General features: G+C 37.5%; 1 protein-coding gene and 1 long non-coding RNA gene across 4 annotated transcripts; both read left to right on the top strand.

Moving 5' to 3' along the window:
* The first annotated feature begins 244 nt into the window (after nt 1-244).
* On the top strand, nt 245-924 carry LOC131256025 (uncharacterized). Its single transcript, XR_009176561.1, has 3 exons — nt 245-377; nt 506-561; nt 627-924. It is a non-coding gene; the product is annotated as an uncharacterized LOC131256025 (long non-coding RNA).
* A 1,476-nt stretch (nt 925-2,400) lies between these two features.
* LOC131256024 (oxysterol-binding protein-related protein 4B-like) lies at nt 2,401-5,231 on the top strand. 3 transcript variants are annotated; one of them, XR_009176560.1, is made up of 3 exons: nt 2,401-2,492; nt 2,588-2,833; nt 4,841-5,228. XR_009176560.1 is itself a non-coding variant. In XM_058257022.1 (2 exons), exons 1-2 carry the CDS (start codon nt 2,762-2,764, stop codon nt 5,105-5,107), a joined length of 279 nt encoding a protein of 92 aa, XP_058113005.1. In that variant the 5' UTR covers nt 2,407-2,761; the 3' UTR covers nt 5,108-5,231. The 3 variants fall into 3 exon arrangements, 2 of the variants coding, with proteins under 2 accessions (XP_058113005.1, XP_058113004.1); XM_058257022.1 differs by having other exon boundaries at nt 2,407-2,773; nt 4,841-5,231; XM_058257021.1 differs by having other exon boundaries at nt 2,407-2,833; nt 4,841-5,231.
* The last annotated feature ends 4,805 nt before the right edge of the window (nt 5,232-10,036 follow it).

The following is a 10,036-nucleotide window of genomic DNA, read 5'->3' as shown; positions in this document are numbered from 1 at the left end:
TCTTCTTGAGAACTTCTAATTTTTTTTTTTCCTGGAATAATGGCAGGGTTTTGATATGAAACTAATCAATGTAAATCGGACTTGCAAAGTTACAAAGGTGAAGCATGATTAAAATTGGTTTGAATTTCTCGTGTATTTCATCTGTGGAGGTATTTAATTCACTTATAGAGTTGGTGCAGATGTTGCATGATTAAAATCATGTTCCTTTTTCTCTCTTAGGGAGGAGGATGGTGCGACGATGTTACGACTTGCCTCTCATGAAAAGAAAACCATTTGGGTTCATCCAAGAAGACTGGGTTTGATGTCTACTTCTCCATGGCTAGGGGGAATGCCACTTTGCCTGCTATGGAAATGACCAAGTGCTTCGACATCAGCTAGTAAGCCATTGTTATTAAGGTGTCTCTTGCTTGATTCTATACATTAAGGATCCGTTATCATATTCAATTTGTAAGATGCTAATGGAATAACCTGGAACAGTGGCTAATGGCTAAGATTTGTTTTGTAGGTTAGAACTGAATGGTAACCATTCTTTTCTCTATTGGAAGCTCCATACTTCCACAGGTAGGGCCCACGGTAATGGTCTCTTTGTTGGTGTGCAAGTAATCACAAAGTGTGAAGGTAAGCAGGAACTGATTTGAGCATGGGAATGGAGAAGCTTCAGCTTCAAAATGTTAGCAAGTATGAACAGCTAAGAGGCAGGAGCAGGAGCACAAATCAAAAACACAATTCAAAGTGACAGTGGCACCTAGGTAGAAAATTTTGCAGCCGAGGTTGTGCAGTTCTTATGCTGTTGTGTTTTTTTTTTTGTCCAGCATGAGCATGCATATCTGACATCTTTTATTATTGTTTTTTTTTTTTTTTTTCTTTCTTTTAACCTTCATCATCATCATCATCTAAGCCTTATAGGAGGCAGTCGTCTAAGTCCAGAATGGTTCTTGAAAATTCTATTCCTAAACCACTTGAAGCTCGGCTCACATTCAGCTGGTTCCAAGGATTCCAATCTATGTGCGGGCACTGTAAAGGAATAACAATTCTTCCACTGTCTCTCTCTGTCATTTTGTGATCTTCATTTTGTGGCCTATGAAATATATGTTGTACCTAGTAGATCTTCAACAACATAGGGAAGACAAAAACCTTTAAACTAATGGAGTTTCAATGGTCCCATAGTCTCTCTAAATCAACAGTCTTATATGTAGAGATAAAGACAGGCAATTAGTTTTAAAATTATGATTTAAATATGTTGATACTACAATCAAGAATTAAATGAGTTTGTGACAAAGAATATAAGCATGGATGGCATTGACTTGAATATATTGGATTTATTTTTTGTGCAGTTAGGAAAATCTTTTTCCTTGGGCCACCCAAATGCCAAGATTAGTGTCCTCCATGCAGCCCTGTCTTTTGAAGCCCCCAAATTATTTAAATCTTGTGATGTGCAGAACAACATAAACCCATTGTAATCTCCCTTTGTGCAGGTTCTGGACCGTGGTGAGAAGATTGAGCTTCTGGTAGACAAAACAGAGAACCACCGCTCACAGGTGGTGAACCTCAATATCATTGAGGGCCTGAACCTGCTGAAGGACTCCGAAATACTGGTGCTGATGCCTTTTACTGCTAGACAGCTTGCCAAAGATCGACAGAAGAAACGAGTCCCTTGGAAACAATGGCAATCATTGGCAACAAGGAGATCATTGACATTAACCAAGGTATGTTAGCTGCTTAGACTGGTGTAAAAAAAAAAAAAAAAAAAAAGAAGAACTAGGACGCATGTGGGTCACCTTTTCTTTTTCTTTTTATTTTTTATTTTTTGTACTTTTTGATTAGAAAGATTTTCTCTATTGCTACGGATTGTCAGTGGCCATGATCCCTACAGCTACGGATTTCATTCGTAGAAAACTTTAAAAGAGCTACAGTACCAATGGCATGGTCGTACTGTAGGATAGCCATCTTTAGCTACGGATTTTATTCGTAGCTTTTTACCAATTTTCTGGTAGTGTAGCAAAAAGTGGCGATTTAGCGGCATCCAGCACGATCGTCAGTAAAGGTCCTGACCGCCGGTAAATCCTTTACCGACCGAAGCTTTACCGGCTGTTAGCTGACTGCGGGCAAAGAATTTGCCGGCGGTTTTCTGGGAGTTTACCGGCGGTTTTGACCGCCGCTAAATGCCAGTTTTCTTGTAGTGTTACCTTTTGATTTTCCCTTTTGGGCTTTTACTTTTTATCTTTCATTTTGTAGTTGTGTTGCTTGCGTCGATCATATGACGGTAATTTTCTGCGGTACATTGTTCATAGATCTAGAATATTTACTTGATGCATCCAGCCTTCCACCTTTTCTACTTTACCATTTAAGCCATTCCTCACAATGTCCTCATCCTTGATTAGGCTTATCAAATCAACCACCTTCTTACGCCCCCTCTGGCACTGGAGGGTGGATTGGCCGTTGAACACAAGGTTCCCAGTAGTCTCGAGCGCATTTTAAGCTTATTAAAAAATGTACGGCCAGGATCTGATCTCACCCAATTACAGGCAAGTCTTTCCTCTTTCAAGCGAGCCCAACTCATGGACTGAAGAGAAATGATTACGTACAGGCAATTATGTGGACTTTCATATACATATCTGTCTTCAGGCTGATTTGTCACGTGTGTATGACATCTGAGCCGTGCAAAAGATGGGCCACTGCATGAATATCATCTGGCTTGAAAATCAGATTGACCAACTCGTTGGGTGGGTCGCATGTGTTTGCTGTCATTCCACGGCTATTAATGGATTTGAAGGTGTGGCCCACCTTTGGGTGGGTTAGCCTCATCTTCATGTGTTCCCCACCTTCTGCACCGGTAGGATGTCCTACACAACTGACACCATGCCGGAAAAGCCATAGCTGCATGTGAAGGTTCACATAAGGTGTATGTACAAGGAATGATATTATGTTACTCTTATCTCTACACTTCGTAAGAGCAGTTACCAGATTCAACGGCTGTAATTGTTGATGATGTTGGGCCCCACCAAAGTTCACATACGTTCAAATGTATGGATCTGCGTGGGACGCACCCGTAATGTGTATGTGGAATCCAAACTGTCCATCTTGTCTGCCTCCTTTGATTCACCGTACATGTAAAGAGAAATCCTGATCCAAAACTCGAGTGGGACACACCACAGCTATGAATTTACAACCACTCATAAAACCTGTATATTCACTTTTTGTGGCCCACCTGAGTTTTTGAATGGCCTGAGTATTAGTGTGACCCTTATTCCTGTTGCGTCAAACCTGATGATTGGGTTGGATGACATATCTACAACAGGTGGACCCCACATTCCATCTGGAAGTTACTATGGTGGGTGCCTCCCTACCCAATGTCCTCTATTGCTCCCTTTGGTGTGGCCCACCTGAGTTATGGGTCAGGCTAGATTTTGGGTTCGAGGCATTAAAATGTCAGGCACATCTAATGGATGGATGGATGGCATCACACATCACGGGTCTCTACACTGCTTGAACATATGTTTATTCCACCGTTTGGATGTGAGTGTGGATGGGAAATCCAAACCGTCCATCTAGTTGCCCCTAAAGTGGATGACGTATAGGTTTGAAACCTGTCCATCCAGTTGTTGGCCTTCTACTTGAAAGTAAAACTGATCAACTACTTACATTCCTTGGGTACAACTGATGGCTAGGATCATCCAGGCAGGGGCCACTTGCTACTTAATGATTGTGGACTAGTTGATTTTTTCAGGTGATCCTAACTATACAATCAATGCAATTCTTGGATTATGGTTACTCCATAAGAGGGCCCACTAGATTAATGGCCCAAATCATTTTGATCTATTCCCATCACATACAACCTCATAAGCAGTGCCTGTTATATGTGGCCTTGTAGAAGCTTTCCAAAAACGTTTTAGAGATTTGTTGGCCACCGTGATCGATGGTTATGATGATGTAAAAGTGAGGTTGATCCTTAACCGTTGGCTCAAGCTGATCATATGATGGAAGGTGCATGTGGGAGGAAGGTTCAAGGTTTGGTGTAGAAGATTAGAAAGCTTCCTTAAGTAGCCTTTGTGAAATCTATCAGAGATGCACCCACCGTGTCGCTTGATCATGTCCTTTTATTGTTTATAGAAAATAATGCACGGTTTTCAATTCCATGAGACCATTTGAGGGCCTGTTTGGATGATGCCAGTAATTGTGATGTTGTTAGCATACAAATTGAAACTATGCTATCCATCCTATCTGCAAAAAACCATTGCTGCCGTTGGATCATGGAAGTGAATTGGCTTATCTACTCTATGGTTGATTTGGGTGGGCCACCAATTTCGATCTTTCAACTCCGTCAATGCTCGAAAATTGGTTAGTCTCATTTATGGATAAGTAATTGATGTTGTTAGCATATGAATTGAAACTATGCCATCCATCCTATCTGCAAACTATTGCCACCATCCAATGTGGAGGTGAATTAGCTCATCTACTCCATTGTAGTTGATTTGGGTGGCTACCCATTATTATCTTTCAATTCTTTGATTTATTTAATTGTGTTGCTTGATCTAAAACCCTTAACTAAAATGCAAGTCCCATCGGATTTTACCCGCCTGCATGGAAATGTTCCAATGTCCAGTATATGCGAGTGAACCCAAACCATCCATCAGAGGCATCCCGAAAATCTAGACCATTAGTGAACTTTTGGGTGCAACAATAAAAAATGGAAGAAGTGAGCTATGAAGTGAGTTGGGCTAATTTAACTGTCATCCAAACGGGCTATGGTGACTTTTTATCACAAATTGTAAATATCAATCTTTGGGGCTCCCAAACATTTGCTTTTTAGACTTATGGGTTTCTGTTTTTGCCAATGTAGCTTCCTCCTATCTTCAATCTGCCAAAATCACAACTTCAGTTGTATGGTGAGTCTGTGTACTGCATTGGTGAGGATACGCTGAGCAGGTGTGCTAATGGAAAGAACGCTCTAGAGAGATTCACGAGCATTGTTACATGGAATATAACGACAGCTCAGCCAGCGATCTTTGGTTTAGCACTGTTCAATCCCGTGCTTGGAGAAACGCACCATGTGTCGAGGGGAAGTTTAAATGTTCTTCTTGAACAGGTAAGCATTCATGAGGAGTGATCCATTGCACTTCCATTGAATCTATCAATAACAACTGTATAATCTTCACCAAATGGTTTTTGGGGCTGTTTGGGAACATTGAAAACCATAGACAAGAAATTGGTTTCCATAGAAATCTACTTTCTATATATGTTTGATATATTAAAAAAGTAGCTGTGGGAATCATTTTCTATTTCAAAATTTGGCTTGAAAGAAAAAACATGGCTATTAATTTCTTTCAAGAATATGTTAGTTGTCGATTTTCACAGTTACAAGAGAATTCATATCATTTTACCATTGACCTTCTAACATTTTCATAGAAAACAACTATGCTGAACAAACAAGATAACATAGCTTGAATTTATTTCCAGGGTTTTCTTGAAAATAGGATTCATCATTCATCTATAATTTTCCTACCTTTCCAAACAAAGATAAAGGAAAAATGCAATTTTTATCCCATGTTTTTAAGGCACACACCTCTTTTTTCCACTTTCGGCACTGAAATAATACCAAGAGATAGAAAACGGCAGTGTATGCATCATTAACTAGGGATGTAAAAATCGTTTTCATAGACTAACTTTAGGAAAATTGGAGTTGTTTTGTACTCTCGCAAACAATGATGATTGGCTCAAACCTAAGGCCTCAGTCTTGAAACATGTCTTGTCTCCCATTGAGCTATGGGCTTGAATCTGAAGTGTACATTTTGGCATGGATGAACTTGAATTGAACCGTCCATATCGTAGGAACACCATGGATAGATTGGAATCTCAAATCCAGATTGTTTTGGTTATTGTAACCGTTGATTAATGGACATTTTTTTGCTGAATTTTGATCATTGTACTACATTTCAGCCATCTATTATACTTCCAATGATCTGAAGTTGGAAGATCAAATTAGTGTAGATTTTAGTTTATGATCTATCTAATTTGATTTAGTTGTATGCCACTCTTACAATTTCTTAGTACATGACCATCAAACACCAATCAAAGTTCTTCTCTTGGCTTGTTTGGGTAGGAGGAATCCACAGGAGAAGATTTTTTTTCCCCCCCACAAAACCACAGTTCTCCATTGTTTTGATTGCAAAAAAAACGATAACGATCCTCAATTACATTTTTATCTTGATGCAAGGAAAGTGTAATTGAGTTTCTCAAAAAAAGGTAGCTGGTAGTTAGAATTCTCTGGTGGAAGATATGAGATGACCATTCATTGCCATTCCTCAATACCATTTGGAGGAATCTTGTCTTTATTCATTGCAATCCAAACATGACAAAGAAATTATTTTCCATGAAATCACTGGTTTCCACTGTTTGGATGCAAGAAACAGTAAGGCATTCCCAATAGCATTTCCATCTTTATAGCATTTCTTTTTCTTTTTTTGGAAATCATAAATGCAAATTTGGATGTCCTCACCTTGGATTCCTCCTAAACAAATAGGCCTGATTTAATGCTAATTAGAATAGTTATTTGCTCGAATGCTAATCTCTCTCTCTCTCTCTCTCTCTCTCTCTCTCTCTCTCTCTCTCTCTCTCTCTCTCTCTCTCTCTCTCTCTCTCTACAGGTTTCACATCACCGACCAGTAACTGCACTGCATGCAACAGATGAAAATGCAAACATGGAGCTAATTTGGAGCCAAAATCTTGTACCAAGTTCTATGGTTGGTCATTTCAAACTTTCCAAAATAACGTAAGAAAAAAACACTTTATATCTTTATGAATGACTCTAAATGGATTTTTTTTTTGCTTCATTAGTACAAGTTCTGATTGCTTAACCATAATTCTGATGAGATCTGTTTCAAAGATTTTCAATCTCAGTGGACCCAAAAGATGGGCCCCATTCATGCCCCACAATCTAAACCAGTAAAAAAAAATCCCCACTTTTGATAGTGTCCTTAGTCATACTTTCCCATGTATATGTAGCCCACTAGATTGGTGGGGTCATTTGGCTTCCTGCAATCTTTAAAGGGGCTGTGAATTGATTTCCAGGAATACATTCCTAGTGAAAGAGATTGTATGTGGTGTTTGGGTACCAGGAAAGCTATTCTCAAAAATTCAGTTCTTTTATTTGAATATTGGAAAGAGTTCTGAGCATAGGAGAGGCCTTTATATATATATATATATATATATATATATATATATATATATATATATATATATATATATATATATATATATATATATATATAGTTGGCCTAGCAATTTATCATTTTTTCCCCATGTTGGGTGGAGGTCCCACCATCTTTAACTTGAATATGTATTTATGAAGGCAATTTTCATTTCTCAAGCAATCATATAGTTCTATTTACAGTTATGTTTGAAATATAACATCCCTTAAATTGTAACTTTTATACTTTTCATAAGCCATTTACAATTAGGAAATGCTAGTGTTAGCAATATCCCAAGAGCTTTTAATTGATGTGTGGAATGTGCAATCGTCAAACTAGGCTGTCCATTCATTTTTACCTCTAGGATAAAGCAAAGGTGAAAAAAAGAATTCTATGGTGCAGCATCTGCACTGCACAGGTCATGCACCAAGCTAGCAAAGTCCCCTACTTATTGGGCCTTGATTCTCATGACCTATTACAGCTGGCAATGCAGAATTTTTGAGTTTGCCACTTGAGAGTCTTGTGTATGTTGCCAAATTGGATAAATCACGAGGAACACATGCAAGACCCAGTCATTGGAATCCGTAAGTTAGTCATGCACCAAGCTAGCAGAGTTTCTTTCTGCTTGTTTAGCTTCATTTAGTCATGTACAAGTCATTGATGTTTGTTAAAAGTTGAAACAATTGATTGAGATTTTTTAATATCATCTGTTGTTTCTTTGATGAATAGGCATCAGATGAAAAAAAAAAAGTACACAACATTGCAATGTGGATGCTGGTCTATGCACTTCCACCTGTCTTGGCTTTGATACACATACTCATGGGTAGTATAGGTGCATGCTAAATGACTTGGATTAGTTGGATTTAGATGGTTAGTCATATTTACTTGTGTTTGTGCTTGTTGTTGCTTGATTCAATTTGTTTTGTTTTCCAAGTTAGTGAATTTTATTTTCTAAATAGGAGTTATAAGTTGTTGAGTATCTTTGGTTTTATGATTTTACTTGTACATTCCTGTATTGATTGCTTAAGCATGACGATAAGTTATTGAGAAATTTCTTGAAGCATATATGTTTGGGTTTGGATAGATGTGAATATGATGAAATATATTATATAACACGTGTATATTAGGAAGAATATAATGAAATATACTATAACAAGTGTATATGAGGGGAAACCTACGATATATTTCGTAGGTAAAAGTTTCAACCACGTTTTTACCTACGAAATATTTCATAGGTAAAAGTCTCATACACATATTTTTACCTATGAATAATTTCGTAGACACCTATGAATAATTTCGTAGGTAAAAATCTCAATCACGGAATAGTTAAAATTTTAATTTTTACCTACGAAAAATTTCGTAGGTGAAAGTCAATTATAATTGTCCCAACGAATCGCGAAAATTTAACAAAAACTTTTCTAGATAAAAGTCTCATTTACACTTGACTTAAAGTTAAATATTATGTTTTTACCTACGAATGATTACGTAGGCAAGAGTCTCATGAGGGAAAAAAATTATAATTTTACCTGCAAAACCGTTTGTAGGTAAAAGTCTTTTAAAGTGAAAAATTATATTTTTACCTACAAAACTTTCGTAGGCAAAAGTCCCAAACTTGAATTAGTATAATTTTACCTACGAAACATTTCGTAGGTACAATTCTGATGCACGTATGAAAGCTTCCGTAGGTAAAAGCCATAACCATTAGTATAATTTTACCTACGAAACATTTCGTAGGTACAATTCTGATGCACGTATGAAAGCTTCCGTAGGTAAAAGCCATAACCAGCGGGGGGGGAGTAAATAATATGTTTTTGCCTACGAAATATTTCGTAGGTAATAGTCCCATGTTAACCTACAACACTGGACGTAGGTAAGAGTCGAAATAAAAATATAGCTCGTAAGTAAGAGTCCCATACACGTTGTTTACCTACGACACTAGACGTAGGTAAGAGTTGAAATGAAAAATTATATTTTTACCTACAAAGGTAAACGTCACATAAACATTTTTTGACCTACGAAACTTTTGATTGATAAAAGTAATCTTTTTGATTTAAAGTTTGTTCAAAAATTCAAAACACCCTTTCCCTATGAAATGTTTCGTAGGTAAGGATGAATTTCTCAAAATATCCTTTAGCTACGAATAGTTTCGTAGGTAAAGATCACTTTTCCCCAAACTTCTCGATCTTTTGACTTCAAAACACCTTTTACCTATGAAACTTTTCGATTTTTCGACTTCAAAACACCCTTTACCTATGAAACGTTTCGTAGGTAAAGATGACTCTTTATTGAAAACACCTTTCACCTACGAAAATTTTCGTAGGTAATTGGTAAAAGTCATCTTTCCCTACGAATATTAGTTTCATCGGTATAAACTATATTTCTTGTAGTGACATCATTGGGCCCACGTTAACTCATTATTTGTCCATAACTTCAGCTACCCCGCATATGCTCATCATCATCCTTATCTAAGCCTTGGCACAATTGCAGCCATTCCACACAAGCTGTCTTGAAAAAATATACTAATCAGATGATTCGGACCATCTAATCAATGGCATTAAGGACCTTACTGATTTTCAGTCGGTTGGATTTGGATTTCGAAGATCTGATTGACTTGTCTACTAGAGTGACAGAATATGAATGGCTCCTATGAAAGGAAAATCTGTGGAAGAATGCATCCCCTTGGGACATTACCATGATCCCAATTATGATATTATGATGGCCAAAATCAACTTTAAAAAACCTTTTATTTGCACTGCCTTAACAAAAACAGATGATGAATCTTATGCTCAAAATTTAAATGACGCCATAGAATTTTCAGAGCATGGAAGACATTTCTCATCTAATATAAC

Source organism: Magnolia sinica, chromosome 9 (assembly GCF_029962835.1).
Source record: "Magnolia sinica isolate HGM2019 chromosome 9, MsV1, whole genome shotgun sequence".
Lineage (NCBI taxonomy): Eukaryota > Viridiplantae > Streptophyta > Magnoliopsida > Magnoliales > Magnoliaceae > Magnolia > Magnolia sinica.
This window is presented reverse-complemented; position numbering and strand designations above follow the sequence as displayed.